Here is a 21,855-nt window from a genome sequence, read left to right on the forward strand (position 1 = left end):
AAAATCTTTATAATGGAAAAGGTGGATCATACTGTAGTTGATTATTTGAATTTATTCCGAAGAATAGGAAGACTGTTGTATACTCGACAATTATTAAACTGATTATACCGAGAAAAACAATGTTTAATTGATGTCAGGAACTTGGACATACATGATTAACTGAGAATATTTCAGTCTATTTGAAATGTGTATAACATGAAGTTTTATTAAATATCTTGAAATCTTAATGAAAAACTGAAAGAGTCTTTTTTCTGTATATTTATATTTCATGTAATGATAATTTGTAAATTAAAATGGATGAATCGTCTTTGCGTTTTTACTTGTTTAATCGTGAAAAAGGTTTTTAACAAAATGTGCTGGTTATGTTCACATATTTGGAAAAGCTCCGCATTCTTTTTCTTCATATCTGTGCAGCACAGCATTAAAATATTCCACGCCAATTTAAAAAATACAATACAGGAAAAACAATTTAAAGTGTAACGCAGATCTAAAAGGGACTTCTTTTTAATGATTGAGGAAGACGTACGAGTGTCTGTTTGCTGGACGTAAACAAAATACCATTAGCGCTATTGCTGCCCGCGTGACACATTCAGTAAGGATTTAACATGTTTCTATGATAAAGACAAAGACATTTGGCGGATACAAAAAATAACTGGATCTTAATAAAAATGTGTCAATATCGTTCGTTTTTGGTATACAAATCTAATTGCTACAGACAAAACAGGCAGTTATCACCAAATTTAGAAGTTTCAGTGACACTAGAAAATGGTCCTTATTTCAAGAAAAGGGAAAGAACGGAAGGGCAATAAGAAAATAGCAGTTACTGGTCTGGCATGCACAACAAAATTCTGTCCGCAAGTAAAAATCTGAATGATATGACTTTCACAAATTGTGTTGATATCTTGTAAAACCCAACAAAACAAACAAACTTATCATAATGAGTATATAATGGCATTAGATTAGTAAACTATGACCTGAACGTATATGATAAAAGTAAAACGCAAGAAATATTTATTAAATGTTTAATAGATATAAGCATTCACTTTTTAGGAGTATATTAACTTTCCAAAGTTATCGTTATTTATTAACAAATGTCGAAGTAGTGCTTTGTAACATTTTTCATAAGGCAAATGAATAACAAATGATAATTTATGAGTATAATTCACAATGGTTTACGTGTAATAATGGTCACATAGGCCAAATTAGGCTCCGGCTGATTGTACCACATACATGTATAAACTTAAAGAAAATATCCGGGTTTAATGGTAATCCTGAATGATTAATGAAAATACTCATCTTTAGTATTTTGTAACTACAGATGTTTGAGTGGATAGGTATTTCACAACAACACGATTGAAGTCTTTTTTTTTTATCTCATTAAAGTTCGGCTAACCCTTACAGGAAATCTATACATAATATAACAACGGGTACTGACGTAGATTAGATTTAACGTAAGGTCAAATGGCGGGAAACGTATTCAAAATCAATGATACATATATTATATACTTACATTTGTACAAGGTATTCTCGATATTGAGACCCTACCAAAACATTTCCTATAGTAATGAATAATAAAAAGCGGCGATAGGAAAAACGGAATGTACCTAGAGTATATGTGAAAGGTCATAACTGACATGCTAATAGTCATGAATTTAATCTATTGTAATACATTTTGATTTAATCCTTCGGATTTGTGTTTAGTTTATGGATCCGAACGTTCTTACAGAGACGGTCAATATTTTTTTTCCATACAATATCAATCGGCACTAAATGAAAGCATCATACATGATTATCATTAAATGTTGGATAAACATGGAGAGATGAGAGTCATGAAATTATGTATATCAAATTTGTGGCTCTTCATAAGTTTGGAATAAGTTGATAGTTTTCTCCAACATACTCATGTATGCGACTTTTGACAGTTATTAATGTACATCTGACGTATTTAATGTTTGACAGTTTGTTGTGAACTAATTGAATGTTCCTTTTGTAAGTGACTACCGTTATGATGTACCATATAATACTGCGGCAATGTGACAACGTGTTCTTGTACACTTTTCAGAGGCGCAAAATGTATGTAGTCGTAAATCTGAGCTTATCAATAAGTCATGAGATTTCTTAGGCCGATTTACGTCTACAGTAGGTTTGTAATATATGCACAAAATTGCACTAAACCTTTGTATTTGATACCAAAAATCATTTTTAATTGAACGGGCAAATATCTGGTAACGTACTGATTAATACTCACTGTGATTGAGTACATTTTTAACTTCATTGGTTTGAGTGGGCAATTTATGGCACTTTTCGTCTATTGATAATTTTTCAAAGCTGATGTCACATATCGAAGAAATTACCATCCTGTACTACAACAAGAAGTCACTAACATTACTGAAGTGACGAATAAACGAACGTACGTACGATATAATTCTCTATAACGTTTTGGCAAGGCTAAAATTCTACCTAGCACATTTTGATGCAATGAATTGTGTAAGATAACGATGGTTAGCTTGTATTCTTTCAATGAAATTAGTGTTTAATTTGAAGCGAATCCTTTTCATATTACCACAACAAGAAGGAACGATTATTCGATATGGTTGAGTAAACTTAATATTGGATGGAAACTATCTTTTCTTGATGAATGAATGCAGCGTCAACTTGATGATCTATCTAAACAAAATCAAGAACCTTAACCACAGTGTTGGTTTGATTCCGATTTGCAAGATAGTCTGTTCAAACTTGCCATGTAACAGATAGATATTGGTTGGTGCCATAGTAACTACCATTGGCGTGCCATCATTTGAGTAATAATTGTCGCAAATTTAAGTTTATTACTTCAGTACATGTTTCAGCAAATGCAAAATTCATTCTACATAATTTGCCTGTTATGGTATGTTTTGAGTGGTGTCTAAAACTCCTATGTTTTATCGTCTCAATAACAAAGTTACATTTCATCTGGTAAACGTAATATTCCGAACCAGTTTATAAAATACAAAACAGGAAAAAACATCTTAAGTGTAAACACAGACTTTTAAAATGATTAAAGTGTATTAAGGAGAAAGCATGAGTGTATGTTTTTGTCTTGAAAACAAAATGTCATTAGTGCTTTTAATGCCGGCGTGACACGTTTATCAAGGACATGTTTTTTTATATATATATAAAAATAAATAAATAAAAAGAAGCTTGGCAGATACAAAAATAATTGGATCTTAATAAAAAAAATCGTTAATATCGTTTGATTTGGTATACATGTCTAATTGCCAAAGACAGAAGAGGCAGTCACAATCACAAGTATTACCAGTTTAAGAAGGATCAATGATATGAGAAAATCGACCTCATTTCATAAAGGATCGGAAGGACAACAGGTAAAATTCTGTTCGCTAGTAAAAATATGAAGGAAATGACTTTATCTGATTGTCTTGATATATTTGTAAAACACATGAATATTTCAGTTCCGTTATATCAATGTTTCTCGAATCGAATATGAGGTATTTCATTTTTTTAAAAGGCAGCAAAACAAACAAACATCACATCCGGTGTTAAATGTCATTAGAATTGTAAACTTTGACCAAGACGTACAGGGGAAAGGCATTCACTTTACTTTTCCAAATTTTCAATTAATAAATTGCCAAGTTAGTTCATTATGACACTTTTTCGAGAAAAGCATAGTAAGTATATCAAAGTTATATGTGCAATAACTATTTATGTAATATAAAATAAAGCTCAATGAGCTTGTGTATCAATTGTGTTAAATATGAATATACATCATACATGTATATATCTAAGATATCAATGGATACAATAATACAGGCAGTAGCATCCGTTTAAAATATATTACAATTCAAATACATGTATCCTATTTCTTAAATACCGTATTATTTACAAAGTAAATATAATAGACTTTGTAAGCTGATATGCTTTTAGAATAATGTTGCACAACAAGACTGAAAAGATAGATATTCCAGAGTAAGAATATAAGGGCGTAATTGTAAGCAAGAAATATTTCACACATGGATTTACGTGCCTAACGTTAAATATATAGTGTTTTTTCTTCTTATATCAAAATAACTTGCCTCGACGCTGATTATACGAAAACGTATAACGAATACCATTATATGAAATAATCCAAACGTTTTCTTTGTATGATTTTTCATGTATATTTTTCATATGCAAATGTAATTTAAGGAAATTGTATAAGATAAAGATACTTTTACTTGCAATTTACTTAAATGATACTGTAAATTACAAAAAAAAATATATATAATAAAATATTATACATGATTGAAGAAAGCATAAATATATATATTTGGTCCCTCTGCCTTTCCTAATATGATACAGCGGCTTACAAAAATGAATATCTATGATTTTATCTTACTTAAATGAATGAATAATATGAAAAATACGTAAATGCCTCGGCGCAGTATAGTAGTAGATGTTCAAGGTGTGTCATATGTCACAGTATTAGAAGAATGTAATTATAAGATATATTTATCCAGATAAGTCATTTTTGGAGTACGAAAAATCAAACTTGGTTGTTGCACATCTCAAAGCAACCTTTACGGCAATCAGTTCTAAGATCAGAAGTTGGTAATAGGGGTTAGAATCTTAGTCAGGTGTGATCTTTGGACAGTAACTTCGAAAAGTATTTCAAACCAATTAAATATTGCAGTAATGTGTGTGTGTATGTCTTGGGCGGTGCACAACTGTGTTGTTTTTTCTTACTTGTCTGTTTGTTTATTTATGTATATTAGTTGTGTGTGCGTGCGTGCGTTTCTCTTGTGTACGTGCGTGTCTGTGCTGCTGTGGTGTACGATGTAGGGAAACTGCGTTTTAGGAACATGTCTTTCCCTGTTGAATATTCATCTTCCCCCGACCCTTTTGTCTACTTCTTACCCGCCGCATCCTTTTTTTCTCTATTTTGCATATAATTAAAATGTACTTGTCGTTGGATTTTTGAAGCAAACCGTCCACATATTTTTCCGTTACAGCTTCTTTTGTTGTGGTCCTACTTTGCGATGCATGGCTCTATGACTGTGTTTGGGGTGCTTTGTGCTTCCGGGAAATTTACGCTTACCTTTTGCCTTTGGTAATACGTCTGATGTGTTATTCAAGACAGTTACGAAAGATTGTGAAATTTCAAAATGTTTATAAATGTAGCAAAACATTTAGTGCAAAAACTTTCGATCGAACTACATCTGACTTGTCATCGAAATTTAGACCTACATTACTAAGCTTCTAGTGACAGAGATGTGCCGCCCGACAGGTTCAGTTCGTTTTGAAAGTATTTTCCTGGTAATACATTTCTAAAGAGGAATAAACTTCTGGATGTTATTATCCTGTTGTGCTAGTGTATAAACACACACATTTCAATCTCCAGTCGGTGATTTCAAGATTCTCACTCACAATCTGAATGTTCATATTCATTTCATTTTTCATTACCAGCTTGAACAGTGTCATTGACAATCCGATCACTGCAGCCAAAACGCTAAATCCGGACCTGATGAAAACAGATGAGTGGGCAAATAAGTGGCTGATTGGCTTCAACAGAATCCTTTCTCATTTCTCGTAAAATTAACAAACCCCTTCCTACTTCTTTATATATGCATGGTGTACCGATCAGCGGTGACGTCTCACGAGCATCTTTGAGTTTATTATAAATGAATTTTATAGGTAGATAAAATTATTTATGTCATTGTTGTACATTTGGACCGAATCGGTCCTATTCTGAATTATGTTAATTTATATACTACGGTAAAAGCCAATCAATGAATTCCTTTCATCACGTGAAACCGTTGAACCAGTCGAGAAACGGCATCTTCCTTCTTCGTCAGCATTCAAGAGTGAATAGCACGCTTCTTTCTTTAATTTTATTTTGGCTAATTTCTGGTTTTATCTTACCACCACCTCCCATTCCACCTCCTCTTTCAAGTGACAATTTTCTAATTTTGAAAGATTTCTAGAAACTGGCACGAACACATAGAAAGCATCAAAGAGAAGGTAGTGAAACGTAACTATCAACATAATGAGAGCCTTAAATTTTATTTTTATCATTGACCACAATTCTCTTGAACCTATCTATCTGCCTTTAAAATGCTTGATCCTGGGTATTCTGATGTCGCGTGGGATAACATTAAGCCAACATTAAATCGCCCAATTGGATTGTATTGAGTGTACAATATATTGACTAAATAGGTTTAATAGTGTACATTCAATGCGTGCGTACACTCAATGAGGGAGAATTAATGCCGACCGATAACATTACCCAACATAATGAAATTGTGGAATTCAACTTGAAGCATACAGAATCATTACTGAAGCCATCTAATTTGTTTCTATTGACAATCTTTATAAAGAGACTTGCTTACAACCCTTCAAAGTCAGAAACCAAAAACACAAACTCACTCCTTCCTACAAAATGAAAAATCAGTTTAACTCCCATAGTATTTTTCTTCCTTGGTACCTGAAACTGTTGCAAAGACATACATATACTGAAGGATGGTGTTTTCTCATTTACAAGCACACAAAATAATTCAATTTTTCTACATGTACATAGGTATATCCTAAAGCAAATTTCGCTTCTTTCTTTCCTATCCAAGTTGGCAACATATGGATGTATTAACCTATTGTTAAATAGCAGTGATTCTGATACTTCCAAATGGTTTCAGAACGGGTACCAGTGGCGCATTCTGACCATTTTTCTGTCATATTATCAAGCACAATATTTCAATGGAAAAGATGTTCAACGTGCCGCAATAACTATGTATGTTTGTTTGTTTGTTTGATTTGGGTTTAACGCCGTTTTTCAACAGTATTTCAGTCATATAACGGTTGGCAGTTAACCTAACCAGTGTTCCTGGATTCTATACCAGTACAAACCTGTTCTCCGCAAGTAACTGCCAACTTCCCCACATGAATCAGAGGTGGAGGACTAATGATTTCAGACACAATGTCGTTTATCAAATAGTCACGGAGAACATACGCCCGCCCGAGGATCGAACTCGCGACCCTGCGATCCGTAGACCAACGCTCTACCTACTGAGCTAAGCGGGCGGGTATAACTATGTATGGTATCTGGAGACATAAGCAAACAATAATTTTCATGTAGAACATAGGACATTGTATTATTTATATTTTCAAAGTTTAGAATAAACAAACAAATGCAAATGTGTTTCCATAATCGTAATAATAAGTACATGATCTGCTTGGTTTTCTGAATTGTATTCTCACACCCGTTAACCGGTTCCGAGCAAAACAGTTCGTGGCGGACAAAACAGTTCACCTATATTTTTGACGGTATCTGCATTGGGGTAAGTATTCTCCATCCAAGAATCGGTTGGTGCAAAACATGTTAAAGATTTTTATTTCTGTAAAAAGTAGCATGAACGAAGAACATGTCATGTGCTTCCCGTTTAAAAGTAACCTATATTTAATAAGTTATGACAAGTTAAAAGTGTGATTTTGTTGAAAAAATGTGAAAACGAAAGTTTATCACGGTATATTTAATTCACTTTTCAACTTGGTTCTATTGCATTTACGTCAACCTTTATAATAATGTTTGCCCTGAATATTGTCCAATTTTTAAGCGACAAAACGCAATATTCATCGAGTTATAGACATTCAAACATGACGTGGTCGAAAAAAAAAGTGTGGCGGCATTGCACAGCTCAAAATTATTTGTGCGGCGAGCAAGAGCAGTCCTGTGTTTTTTTGTTTTATTTTACTTTAATAAATGGTCTAAATAGTGATATCAAGCCTGTTACTCGTTGTAATCTGACAAAAACAAATGGTACTAGCACAGCAATGTTCAGAAAATACAGCGGGGATGACAGGATGCAATTCGTATGCATATAGTGATGTAAAATACGCGTATAATGATTATACACATCACCAGTCCATAGTTGGCACTATTAAACCAGCACATGTATTTTGTAAAAAGAACATATTTTTGGATTTTAATCGGGCTTTTCTGTCAGTCAGTGTTGGATCAGGCTCGAACCACCAGCAATCTATATCTCCCATTGTTTTGCCATTATCCCATGCAATTTTCTTTCCGTCTATGCCAGTTTTGATAGAGTTTTCCACTACATAGTTTGCAAACATCTTCATAGTGTCTACAAAAACACCTAGTAGTATTGGTTCCAATGCGTCCTGGGCTATGATTGGTTTAGAAGGCACTGCAAAGTTTATACTTGAGTTTTGTGTAGAACAATCACTAAGAACTTGCTGCAAACTTACAACTTGACCTGTATTTCGGGGACCAGCCATGAAACGCAACAATTTCCCATGGAACAGTTTGTAACCAACTTTCCAATTTTTTTTTTAAAAATCCGTGCATATATCTCAACCGGGATGAAGAGGATTTCGAAGACCATTCTACAAAATCGAGGAACAACAAATAACATATGTTTTCCATTGGGAACTGTTTACTAGCGACTAGTGATAGCCATTTTTTAAATATAATTCTAACTGACCATGTTCATGTAATGTTTCTATTACCTCAGGTATATTGTCATAAATATCAGTTAAATTTACTTCAGGTGGGTCTGTTTCTTCTGAAAAACAGGGAGAGAATTCTAATTTGAATGTTGAAGTGTTTCCTTATTCCTTGTTTTCGTTAACGCTTAGTGAAAGGTTGTCTTCTGCTACTTCAGATAAAAAAGAATTTTCAGTGTTGTTTTCTTCAAGAAGAGATATGTGTAACTGATTGTTTTCATCAACGGATAATATATGTGACACAGGTTTAATACATTCAAATATTTTTGTTCGATATCTAGTTTTTCCTGTACGACACTCAAGCTCAAGTTGTTTGTACTTGAACGTGTCAAACCTATGGCTATTACAGAGGTGCTGAATTAAGTGCCTATAAACGTCAGCTGTTGTATTGCAGTAGTAGCACAAGTTCATGTGCATTGTGATCCTAAAAGAAATATCACAAATGATATAATAAAGTAAGTGGAACGTTCCTAAATGGGAAGGCATCACATCAAACTACCGTACCACTGTAAACATAATTTAAAAATGTATGAAGAAGTGTTGATGATATATTACATTGTTAGGTTGTATGACTTATATATGCTTTGATTTACATCTGTTTGTTAATAAAAATTAGTGTAAATTGCTGTTGTCTGATTACAAACGTTATTTTTCATAGCTGGATATCACTATTTAGATCATTTATTAAAGTAAACTAAAAAAGAAACAGGACTGCTCTTGCTCGCCACACAAATAACCTTAAGCTGTGCAATGCCACCACACTTTTTTTCGACCACGTCATGTTTGAATGTCTATAACTCGTTGAATATTGCGTTTTGTCGCTTAAAAATTGGACAATATTCAGGGCAAACATTATTATAAAGGTTGACGTTAATACCATAGACCGAAGTTGAAAAGTGAATTAAATATACCGTGATAAACTTTCGTTTTCACATTTTTTCAACAAAATCACACTTTTAACTCGTCATAACTTACTAAATATAAGTTAGTTTTAAACGGGAAGCACATGACATGTTCTTCGTTTATGCTACTTTTTACAAAATTAAAAATCTTTAACATATTTTGCACCAACCGATTCTTGGATAGAGAATACTTACCCCAATGCAGATACCGTCAAAAATATCGGTGAACTGTTTTGTCCGCCACGAACTGTTTTGCTCGGAACCGGTTAACGGGTGTGATTCTTATCACTTACTAGTTTAGCCTTTAAAAAGCTTTCAAGTGTTTCTCATACAATAAATCGATGATGCTTGAGAGACAATGTATTTAAGTGTGCATTTGTTTCACGACACAAAGTGATAGCATTAAAAGCTTTTATTCAATAAGGCTCATTTATCAAATGGATTTGCAAGTTTTAGGGTAAGTATGTTATATAAATTCACGAATATAGAAATTATTTATATATCAGAATCGTTAATTTAAGGTTAATGTATGATTGTATGAAGTAGCTAACGCGTTAATTAAGAAAATAACTGAGAAAGGTAAACAAAAATCAGTTTGTATTAGTTAGGTAAAACTGCATTGTTTCCTCACGCAACAGTTACAGTAATACGTGTTCTCTCATGTCACACAAACGTGTATTTTGCTGTCCCAACAGATTAGTTTAATGATTGCACACTTAATTTCTTTTACGCATTTGAACATAAACATCATTGCAACAAAATGATTTCAAGATACATTATTTTAAAATCTTAATATCTATCACAAATTAGTTACATTATTGAATGTTACACAACCTTTCTACAGCAACTAAAGTAATTATAGCTCTATTTACAATGGCAAATGATAATACTTCCTAAACTTCAAGAGTAAAACATCAATAAAATATCTTATGCCTATTGTATTTTGCGGATGTTTTCAGATTTGTAACAGTTGGAAATATACATGTAAACCTTAGATAAGTAGTATACATTTGTGCAAATCTGACATGAGCGGAAAAACATACTTTAATACTATTGGTAAAAAAGGACAAATGAATGCAATAGGGAAACAAATTGGTTCTATACTACTTTGAGGTTCAAGACTGTTACCATTTCTAACTTTAGTTTCTGTCATTTGTATTTGTATAGATTAAAGACACCGTTGCCTTGTTTTACATGCCCATTACTCCACATACTTAGGTTTTATAGAGTCAAACAGTTGTTCCCCGTGACATAACGTTGATGAATATTGGCAATTGCTTCTAATTTGGACTAGAAACGGCAAATTCTAAAACTTTTGATAAGTATTACAGCGAGAAATGACAAAGAAAACGTGACAATAAACAGGCGGATCATACGATCACTTTCTCTAAACTTGTCATCTTATTATACTTTTTTTCTTTTCTTAATTTTAAAGAACCCAAAGAATTGACGTATAATATTGCATAATGATGGCATCATCAACGCCGACACTGTATACCCCTTCAAACAAACAAGAATGTCAAGCGGCCGTGAGAAAGCTCAGCCGGGAAACAGTGATATCCCTTGATGCTGAAGGTGTTCAACTTGGAAAAGACGGTCCTCTCACACTGCTACAGATTGGGACACTGGACGGAACCGTCTACTTATTTGACGTCATGATAAATGAAAAGAAACAGGATAAAAAGTTCTTCACTGAGACAGGGCTTAATGCCATCTTGACATCAACGAAAATCATCAAAGTTAGACATTGATATTTTAATCTAAACAAAATATTTTATATATAAAAAATATTTTGCGATTGTGTCTTACTGAAAAATTTAAGTCAAATCACATTATTCTTGATTTAATGGAGAAGGGGAGTGGGTGGTATCAGATGATCACTGGGCTTGATATCTGACACGAGCAGGCACCTTGGTAGCACTACTAATTTTACAGCATTACATGAAAGTGTCTTAAATGGGGTTTCTAGATGATATTCAGATTTTTAAAAAAGTCCTTTATAACTTTTTCACAAGTAATGCACACTAAAGAGGGATTATGACTAAAAGTATCAAGCTGCTATGTAGACGCTCTGGCCTCGTCATGGTTATTTTATGTTTCAGGTGATCCAGTCTTGTTCAGGAGACAGTGCTGCTCTGTACCACCAGTTTGGCATCAGACTTGAAAATGTTTTTGATACACAGGTATCGTACAAGGAAAATGACTTGTATCTCCATCGCCGAAAGGCAAAGGGGGTATGGAAATCATCTCTGCCCATGCATGCGAGCGTCCGTGAGTGTGCCAGTCAGTAACATTTTTTTTTGTCAGGCGCATAACTCAAACACTTTTGAAGGGATTTTATTTTTAAAAATTCAAGCAGTGTCTGAGGCTATTAAGAAAAGGATATATATACAAAACCATAACTCTAACTGGCTTACTTTTTTAATTATCTCCCTTTTATAATTACTCAAACACTTGTGCTGAGTATAACTCCAAATCAGTTCATAAGATATTCTTAAACTTTACACAATGACAAATGCCATGCAAAACCTATAATTCAGCATTGTTACTTTTTAGAATCATATCTATTAATTGCTAATGGTTTTTTGTCCGGAGTATAAATCTAAAACTATTAAAGCTCTTTGTTAAAACTTCAAACAAACGACAGACGACATTGACAGAAAGTGCAATGTATAAGGACCGTAACCCTGTCTTTCTTTCTTTTTGATTTATCGCCCTTTGTTTAATACAATTGTTTGGGGTATTAGTCTTAACATGGTAAAGGGATTTTATTCAAACATGATATGAAGCCGAAGGTTATCAAGTGGAAGTACAGTGTATAAGAATTGTACCTTACTTTGCTTACTTTTAGAATTACCTCCCTTCATTTAATTAACAGATCACATTCTTGTTTGGAAAAGAAATGTAAAACTTCGAAAGGGATTCTGTTTTAACTTCAAGTAATGGCAGAGGCAGAGGAAATACAATGTACACGAATACTACTTAGCGGCCTTTTTTTGATTTTCAATATTTATTAGATTTACTTGTCCGAATTATAACTCTATCACTGTGTAAGTGAGTGATTTGAGTTTGGTTTTACGGCGAATCGACACAAAATGGTCATATATCGCCGAGGTATAACTGCGTCAGGGGTTTTAATGAAACTGCATATAATGAAACTGCATATAAAGAAGGAGGGTATTGTGGGGAAATGCCAGGTACAAGAGCCATACCTCTATTTTACTTGTTTAAAATTATCTCCTCTTACATGTATATCTCCTCTTATTATTATCTCCCTTTATTTCCTCATAAAACTCTGTCTTGACATAAATTCAAAATGATTGAAGGCACATTGCTGAAACTTCAACGTGGCAGAGGAAATTGAATGGAAGTGAAGTACAAAAATAATAACCGAACTTTTATTCTTCTTGAAATGTCTCCATTTGGTAAATTAACCTGAAACATTTGAAAGTATTAGTAATTTGTTTAAACTGAACAAGCGTGGTTAAAAACAGTAAAGGAACTGCAGTGTATTTCCCATATCTACAGCATATATATATAACACAATAGTTCTTGATAAAAAATGTTTTCTTCTCTAACTAATATGAATACAATTCATTATTTTAGTTTCTCTTCTTGGCCACCCTTTACATCAATCCAAGGCGTGCCTTGCTATCGGCCGATAAACTTTAATTATTTCGCAAACTGATGTTAACTAATAAGAGAAAAAGGTTTTTGTTGTTTTTTTTTTAATTTGCTATGAATTTTACAACAATATTTTATTTTTATACGCCCAAAGGGACGTATTATGTTATGACGTCTGTCCGTCTGTCCGTTAGCAATTTCGTTTCCGCTCTGTAACTCTTGAACCCTTTGAAGGATTCCGAAGAAACCTGACACAAATGTTCACCACATCGAGATGACGTGCAAAGCGCGTGTTTTGGATAGCTCTGTTCAAGGTTAAGGTCACTCTTAGCGTCAAAGGTCATATGACTTTGTTTCGTGTCCGCTCTAACTCTTGAACCCTTTGAAGGATTTCGAAGAAACTTAAAACAAATGTTCCACACATCAAGACGACGTGCAGAGTGCATGTTCTGGATGGCACGCTTCAAGGTTAAAGTCACTCATAAGGGTCAAAGGTCATATGACGTTGTTTTGTGTCCGCTCTGTAACTCTTGAACTGCTTAAAAGATTTTAAAGAAAGTTGGCGCAAATGTTCACCAGATCGAGACGACGTACAGAGCGCATGTTTCGGATGGCTCACTTCAAGGTCAAGGTCACACTTAGGGGATCAAAGGTCATATGACTTTGTTTCGTGTCCGCTCTGTAACTCTTGAACCGCTTGAAGGATTTTAAAGAAACTTGGCACAAATATTCACCACATCGAGACGACATGCAGAGCGCATGTTTCGGATGGCTCACTTGAAGGTCACACTTAGGGGTCAAAGGTAATACCTTCGGGCGTATATTGCTCCGCATTGCGGTGCTCTGGTTTGTTGTAAGTTAGCAATATTAAAGAAAACGTTTAAAATCTGTTTAAGGTGGCACATCTTGTGATCCAAGAACACGAAGGAAGAAAACTACCAGCAAGAGAGAAACTTGCAGATATATGTAAGATGTATTCCGAAAACGCCGAAGTTTACGAAGGCAAAGAAGATGTAAAGGTTAATATTTAACTCTTTAAAATAACATTTATTTTGCAATAGAAAGAAAGATTTAATGAATAGCTCACATTTCAAAATATGTAAATTGGACGGAGTACTATTAATGATCAAAGCGAACACCCTAAAATCTCGAAAATTAGTCGGTTTTAAAACTAAGTTTCAAAAAAATGCCACCAATGTCTCGCAGTGCAAAAAATGTTGCAATGTTAGCCGCGTTTGAAAATAAGCCTCTGAACTTTTGGTTCTAACGGCACATATATATTTAAATTTAAAGACGACTACCGAATAACTGAATACTTCATTACATTATCACCAATACACAGAATCACTCTGAAAACTTCATTGAATTATCATTGAATACCAAAGAAGTATAAAATACACAGAATCGCAACAGAGATAATCTCGCGTAGTCTCGTATCACCGCGTTAATTGGCGTTATCTTATTGAAGCGTTTGCTGTCGTGGATCATTCGTGATCAAACCAACAGACGCTTATAAAAGTATTACTGGCGATACGGCCGGCACGTAAAAATAAACAGAATCGGGCCCAATTTTCAAACGACCATAGATTTCTCAGACTTCCATTCATAAATTCATTCCTTCCCCGTGTAGTAAATACTAACAACATTAAAAACACCATTAACATTATAAACAAACGATACAAATTTTTATCCTTCTGCTTTCTGTTTCATACACCAGTAAAACCACATGATGTCCCCAGTATAAGCCTTTCAACTTGCGGATCTATTTGTTTTTATAGCTCTTTGTGAATACACAGTGACTCAGACTGAATACTCATTGAATTATCACTGAATACACAATATCACATTGAATACTTCATTAAATTATCATATCACTCTAAATGCTTCTATAAATTTGACTGAACATATATGTGAATCTGTTTCGAGAACGATTTTCCTGAAAACTATACGCTGACATTAGTACATTAATGGAGAAAATCTTAGGGTATGATACCTTGATATGAATGCAATGTAATGTAATGTAAAATCATATTTCAGTTGGAATGGAGTAAACTTGCGGGAAATTTTTGGGCAAAGAGGCCAATGACAAAAGAGATGTTAGACTACGCCAGTGCAGACGTAACTGCTCTCATTCCAGAAGTTTATGAAACACAAAACAGGTGGGAACCCTTGCTCTTGTACAACGTCTGTGTCTTGTGCACACGAAAATAAACAGCAAAACTTACAAAGTAATGATGAGTAACGATGAGTAACGTTAACAACGATAACGTGATGTTTTCAAATATGACTATAAATTAGTGTTAGTGCCACTTACAAATTAGCTCAGAGGTAAAGCATACTGTTTATGTTCATCAGATCTTTTGTCGTGTGGGTTCGACATTCAGCTACGATAGTTAATTTTCTTTTCATTTTTGCATCAAATAGTTAGATTTCATCATTTTCTCTATGACACAACGACAAAGAAATATCTGAAGCCGATATGACGTATGAGAAATGTTTAGTATCATAACAAAGATGATATTAGTTAAATGCATTTACTGAAGCGAATAATGAACATAATATTATGTTATATATATAAAGAAATAGTTGCATTTACAAACCATCAAAGAAAAAAAAGAAAATTACGGGAACAGCACTAAAACAAATAGGAAAACAATAACTAAAAAAATCCTTACGATGATTCGAACTCGTTACGCAAAACGATTTGCTGATTCCCTATTTTTATCTGCATTTTACCCGACTGAGCTATTTTGCCGTATGCTTATTGGACAACTACTGATATTTGCTTGTCAAGTAATGTACAATATGCAAGAGACGCGTCCTCGCGTTTGCGCGGACCACGAAAAGTAAAAAGAAAATGTGGATTTCATTGACGAAGGTTTTCATAGTATAACTTGTACATACATGGGAAATGCTACCAATGATTATAGAAAAGATATTTAAAGTGATTAATAGATTTAAAATTCGAATATCGAACTAAAAGTAAGGAACAAAAACCCATCTGAATCAGAGCAACTAACGCGACTTTTAAAGGTTTCAACAAGCCAATTTATTCCTTAATTATTTTTTTTTCAACTTACATTGCAGGTACATTAGAGAAAATGGTATTTTTGATTTATTTGAGGAGAGAGTTCAAGAAGAAATTGAGCTCGAGATAGATCCTAATGCTAAGGAACGCCGCAAAGAGAGAACTGCTCACATCCGAATGTGAATACTTGATGAAATGGCAAAAAAGTACAAAATACGAACAGACTTTGCATCGATTTCGGATGAAGATGAAGTATGTCAAGAATTTTTTATAACAATGTGCTGTAATAATGTGGTCGGCTGAAACATATTATATAAATATCATATGGCAGCGTGTGTGACATCATTGATATTGTCAACCCAGAATGTCACCCGAGACGAAAGCCGAGTGGTGACATTCTGTTTCGATGGTTGACAATATCAATGTCATATACGTTGCCATATGATATTTATTTTATTATACCGAACAAAATTTTGTACATAAGAATGTTTAAAAATGTTTTTTATTCATTTAATTTAACGGTTTCATCTTTAGCGCGGTAATCGCCTGTGTACACATTGAATAGTGACATCGCTACTATAATATATATTATGTATACAAGGGAGGCAATCATATGGCTAAAAATTGAAGCAGTTAATTGCCCTTATATGGCATTCAAAATATCAGCGCGGTCACATGACCTGACAGTCACTTTCGCTTGGTCACGTGTCAAAAAGGTTGAAAATGTTTTTGATAGTCAAAATATCTCTTTTTCGGGTAATGGGATTTTATCATTGTAGACAAAAGAGAGGTATAATAAAGCAAACTATTCTGTACATAATGTATTTGTTAAGATCAATGACGATTTAGTGTCATTGATAAGGTAACGCCCGATGAAACCTGAGGTCACTGGTAAGAATCCTATTCAGATAAGGCAGGCATTTTTGGCGGGAATCGAACTCATGAGTGATAAATATGCTAAAGTTTTTCTTCAAAGTCAAATATAAACAGAATATGACTTGTTTTCAGGTTCAGCAAGAATAGAAAGTTAAGCATAGAATAAGGCTTAAGCTTCTAAAGATCACTGGAACTGATTTATTGTTTGTCATTTCACATGTTCCGTCAAGCCTTACGTGGTGTTACTCTTGTTACTTTCACTTCTGAAAATTCACTATTTACATGCATATATGCTTCGCACGATAATATTATTTGCACTGTCCTATAATTTTGGAGCATTGTGGGGTCCAGACTGAGAGTTTGTGCACATGTAAACGATTCAGACTCCCCAGTAGTGTTTTGCAACTGGCTGTTCCAAGGCGGGGACCCACTTTTCCCTTCGTTTGTTTGTGTTTCCTTGTTTTCTTTGGTTCACCACGGATATGTACTTTGGTATAATTACCAGTTATTGACACATCCCGATCTACACTTCGGGTGGGTTTCGTTTTGGCTGTTTGCGGTCTTTTATTCTTTGAACGTGACTCTTATTTTAACTTTTTTATCTTTGCTCTTGCTCTTAGATGTATTACATAATTTATAATTTTATTGACCTTTAAGGCTTAGAAACCAGTTCTTGTTTGTTTGAACAGATAAAGGCACTAAATGATACAAATGTTGAAGAGATGGAGGGCCTTTCTGATGTAATACAAAACTTAAAGCGGCAATCAATGGCAAGTTTTCTGAAGTCCATTGAAGAAAAGCTCAGGACACATGAAACCTTCAACGCAGGTCGTGGTCTTATATTCAAGCTTAACGACATTGAACATCGTGGTTCTGAAAAAATGCAGAAAGAGGCAACTCGAATCAAGCAAGTGGTGAACAAGGTGGTAACTGGTGATGTACAAACGAAGTATAATGCCGACACACCTCTTGAGAACCTATCTGCCCCGGAATATCAAATAATCAGAGGACTTAAACTACTTTCAGAGGATGCCTCGCGTTACCATCCAACTATAATTGCTTTGTACTGGAGAATTGTAGAAAAAGAACTTGGAGACGCTACTGATTCGTTAAAAGCCGATCCAAATTACAACATTAGTATATCGATTTCTAAACTGAGATTTTTCACAAACAACCCTGGTGTTCCAAGAAATGCAAAAAGATTAGCACACGAATTGCTGGAAAAACAAGAATCTACCATACTGCAGAGAATTCCACATAGATATACAAGAAATACTAAAACAGAAGAGCTGACGGATTCCGAAAGGATGGTTCTAGGAGGACTGAGACTCACGTCAGGCAGTTACCACCCGGTCGTAGCGGCTTTGCACTGGAAGATTGCATTACAGAAGTTGGATAAGGATCTAAAAGATTATCGAGCCGGAAATCTTCGTGTGAACGATGGACTTCGAAGGAAGCTAGACTTCTACATAAAGAATGTATCAGTTCCTAGTGATGTAAGGCAGAGAGCTAAGGAATTTCTCCAGGTTTTACCGCAATCAAATAGGGGCGGTGGAAGACGATATTGAATGTTGAGCTTTAAACTTAAAAAGAAAACCAGACGTTTCATTATAACAAGAGTATGTTCATGAACCTTATAGTGTAATGTATGATTACCTTTATATATATGATAAATGTATTTGTTGCAAAATGATTATATATAATGCTAGTTATATCTTTTTTGCTTTTATTTTTGTCTGATATTTGCATGTTTGCTTGTGATATATTTGTCAATTTTCATGTCATTTACTCTATCTTATATCCAAAAATATTGCAATTGATACCAAGAGTTTTTCATAAAGAAGTTCCAATTAGTTGCTCTTGCCTCTCACGTTCAATATATATATTTTTACTACTTTTTTTCTTTTATACAATTTGAAAGCCTGTAATACATAGGAAGTAAAGAAAATGAATATAGTAAAAAGACTTCCGTTTATTTTTATGCCTTCCCTTTTTTTATGAATTAGATTATCGCTTGATTCAACGAAGCACATGTTAATATGCACTTATTTTAATGAAACTACTTTTAATGATTTATTTTCTTAATTTTAACAAAACACATATCTAGAGCATCTGAATTTGTTCCGATAAAAGGAAAGACTTCACTGTGAACTCGATAGTAATGCGAACTATGTTTTATTGATGCTTATAAAATTAGAGATAAAGAATAGAGTTAATTTTTAATATGTATAAAAAGTGCACTATATGCAGTATTTTGAAATATTTCTGTAAAATAAAATGAACGTTTCCCCTATACGTCATGTATTAATGATTTGTGAAATAAAACTTAAAGGGATGAATCAATTTGTATTTCTTGCTTGTTTAATCACAAAACAAGAATTTCACGAAATGTGCTGATTATGCTTTCTTTTCTATGCAGGTCTACATTACACCTGTCGTTCAACACAAATGTGGAATATAGTACAATAAAATCATCTCCATGTGTGAACGTAGGTGTAAAGGGAAGAATTTTAAATGATGAAAGCGTATAAAGAAAAATTGCACGAGTGAGTGTGTTTTTTTTTCCTCATATAATTTGAATGATGAAAATAAAGGTAATTCTGAAAATGAGACGGTGCTATTACTACCAGTGTGACGCCTTTATTTAAGGTCATGTTTCTAAATATAAACCATAACAAAGAAATTAGGCTGATTGAATAGTAATTATATCTTGATTAAAATGTGCTGATACCGTCCGTTTTGAGACACATGGTGAATTGCTACAGACAAAAACCGGTATGCCTAAATAGCGGAAAACACTTTTTTTTGCAAAAAACACTTTAAATAGCAAAAAAAGCTCGGCATTTGTTTATTTCTTAATTTATTTACATGGTTTTTATTTCATTTTGTAAATATGTTAATAAAGCCTACTATACAAAATTTTTTAGCTATGTATACCGAAAAATGATAAAGTTATTAAATGTTTTCAAAGCGCACCGTGTAAAAATCTTTTTCCGCAAATTTTCGCCTAGAAGTTTAATAGCAAAAAAAGCTCAGCATTTGTTTATTCTTAATTTATTTACAGGGTTTGTTTTTTCATATCGTAAATAAGTTAATAAAGCCTACTATACGAAATTTTAGCTATGTATACCGAACAATGATGAAGTTTTTAAAATGTTTTCAACGCGCACCATGTAAAAATCTTGTTCCGCTATTTTCGCCTATGAAGTTTAATAGCAAAAAAAAGCTCGGCATTTGTTTATTTCTTAATTTATTTAAATGGTTGTTTTTTCATATCGTAAATAATGTTAATAAAGCCTACTATACGAAATTTTAGCTATATACACCGAAAAATGATGAAGTAATTAAATGTTTCCGAAACGCACCATGTAAAAATCTTTTTTCGCTATTCTCGCCTACGATGTTTAATAGCAAAAAAAAACTCGGCATTGTTTATTTCTTAATTTATTGACATTGATTGTTTTTTCATATCGTAAAAAATGTTATAAAGCCTACTATACGAAATTTTGCTATATAAAACCGAAAAATGATGAAGTAATTAAATGTTTCGAAACGCATCATGTAAAAATCTTTTTTCGCTATTCTCGCCTATGATGTTTAATAGCAATAATAGCTGTGCGTTCGTTTATTTTTTTAAATTATAGACATGGTTGTTTTTTTCGTATCGTAAATAATGCTAATAAAGCCTAATATCGAAATTTTAGCTATATACACCGAAAAATGATAAAAGTTTTTAAATGTTTTCAAAACGCACCGTGAAATTTTTTTTTTCGCCCATTTAGTTTAATAGCGAAAATAAGCTGGGATTTCGTTATTCTTTAATTTATTGACATGTTTTATTGTTTTAAAATTTATATATATATATATATAATATATTATATATCGTAAATAATGTTAAAAGACTCATATATATAAAACGATACTTGACCAGCATCATGAAACAAAAAAAAATTTTTTTCTTTTTTTTTTGCCGCTGTGGTTCCCTTTAAATGTAAATAGCAAACAAAAGCCGGCATTTGTTTAATATTTGAATTAATTTAAATTATCGTAATTAATGTTAATAAGGTGATATATATGAAATGAAAAGGATGCCAAATTTGGTAAGTAAGTATTTTTGATAATTGATTTACGGATTTATGATTAAAGGACGGTTGATAAAATTTTGTATAACAATATTATCAGTAGCTGATTATGTGTGATTGGATTATGTGGCCTATTGTCACCTTAAATGGGGATGTTGGTATCGGTAGGTGGTCATAGCATGTCAGGTTATTAAGAATCATCGTTTCATTTGTTTTATTACCCAGTGATTACTGGAAGCAAACATGATCGTATTAAGTGCGAGGTAAGAAATTTTGTGATTTAATTTTGTTATTCTACAATATTTTCGTAGCTTATGGTACCAAATATTAGAACGTATTGGAAACGCAATTTGTACAACACATATAGTATAATAGTATTATTACTATAACGTTACAGAGACAAGAAGAAAAATTACGTATTATCTGTGGGCAACATATCATGTACATGTACATGTATTTTTATCTCATGTATTTGATTTAAATTGAAACTAGTCTTTTGCGGACTTTGACAGCAATTTTCTCATCCCTTTATTTTATAAATGATAAGTAAAATGAAATAGGAACTTTTCGTCATTCGATGGGAAAAGAAACAACAACTAAATTTCGAGATATGTGGAAAATTCGCATTATGGATAATTTCAATATTTACAAGTTTACTTTACTACATGACACCTTATTGATTTACCGTGCATCCATGTGGTGTAAATATCAGCGTCCATTGTATTGTATAATGTGTGGTTACTGATAATATTGTATTGCCTACTATATACCAACACTTTTACAATATTCCCGCGGCTTAAATGCTGTGATTGTATAGTATTATTTTTACATATTTTCTGACTTTCAATTAATA

General features: G+C 33.2%; 1 protein-coding gene across 3 annotated transcripts; it reads left to right on the forward strand.

The window, feature by feature from the left end:
• Positions 1-3,035: 3,035 nt before the first annotated feature.
• Positions 3,036-19,263, forward strand: LOC123535732 (piRNA biogenesis protein EXD1-like). Of its 3 annotated transcripts, none has more exons than XM_053528130.1 (7): positions 3,036-3,362; positions 10,828-11,131; positions 11,495-11,575; positions 13,913-14,035; positions 15,054-15,175; positions 16,104-16,296; positions 17,610-19,263. In XM_053528130.1, exons 2-6 carry the CDS (start codon positions 10,859-10,861, stop codon positions 16,225-16,227), a joined length of 723 nt encoding a protein of 240 aa, XP_053384105.1. In that variant the 5' UTR covers positions 3,036-3,362; positions 10,828-10,858; the 3' UTR covers positions 16,228-16,296; positions 17,610-19,263. The 3 variants fall into 3 exon arrangements, with proteins under 3 accessions (XP_053384105.1, XP_053384106.1, XP_045174415.2); XM_045318480.2 differs by lacking the exon at positions 3,036-3,362 and adding an exon at positions 9,686-9,849; XM_053528131.1 differs by lacking the exons at positions 3,036-3,362; positions 11,495-11,575 and adding an exon at positions 9,682-9,849.
• The last annotated feature ends 2,592 nt before the right edge of the window (positions 19,264-21,855 follow it).

This window comes from Mercenaria mercenaria, chromosome 17 (genome assembly GCF_021730395.1).
Source record: "Mercenaria mercenaria strain notata chromosome 17, MADL_Memer_1, whole genome shotgun sequence".
NCBI lineage: Eukaryota > Metazoa > Mollusca > Bivalvia > Venerida > Veneridae > Mercenaria > Mercenaria mercenaria.

What these genes read in the sequence shown, in the direction of transcription:
- LOC123535732 (XM_053528130.1), top strand. Translation starts at nt 10,859, where the DNA reads ATGATGGCATCATCAACGCCGACACTGTATACCCCTTCAAACAAACAA. An exon ending in AAGGCAAAGAAGATGTAAAG is followed by an intron (nt 14,036 to 15,053) that starts GTTAATATTTAA and finishes ATCATATTTCAG; the next exon opens with TTGGAATGGAGTAAACTTGC. An exon ending in GTTTATGAAACACAAAACAG is followed by an intron (nt 15,176 to 16,103) that starts GTGGGAACCCTT and finishes CTTACATTGCAG; the next exon opens with GTACATTAGAGAAAATGGTA.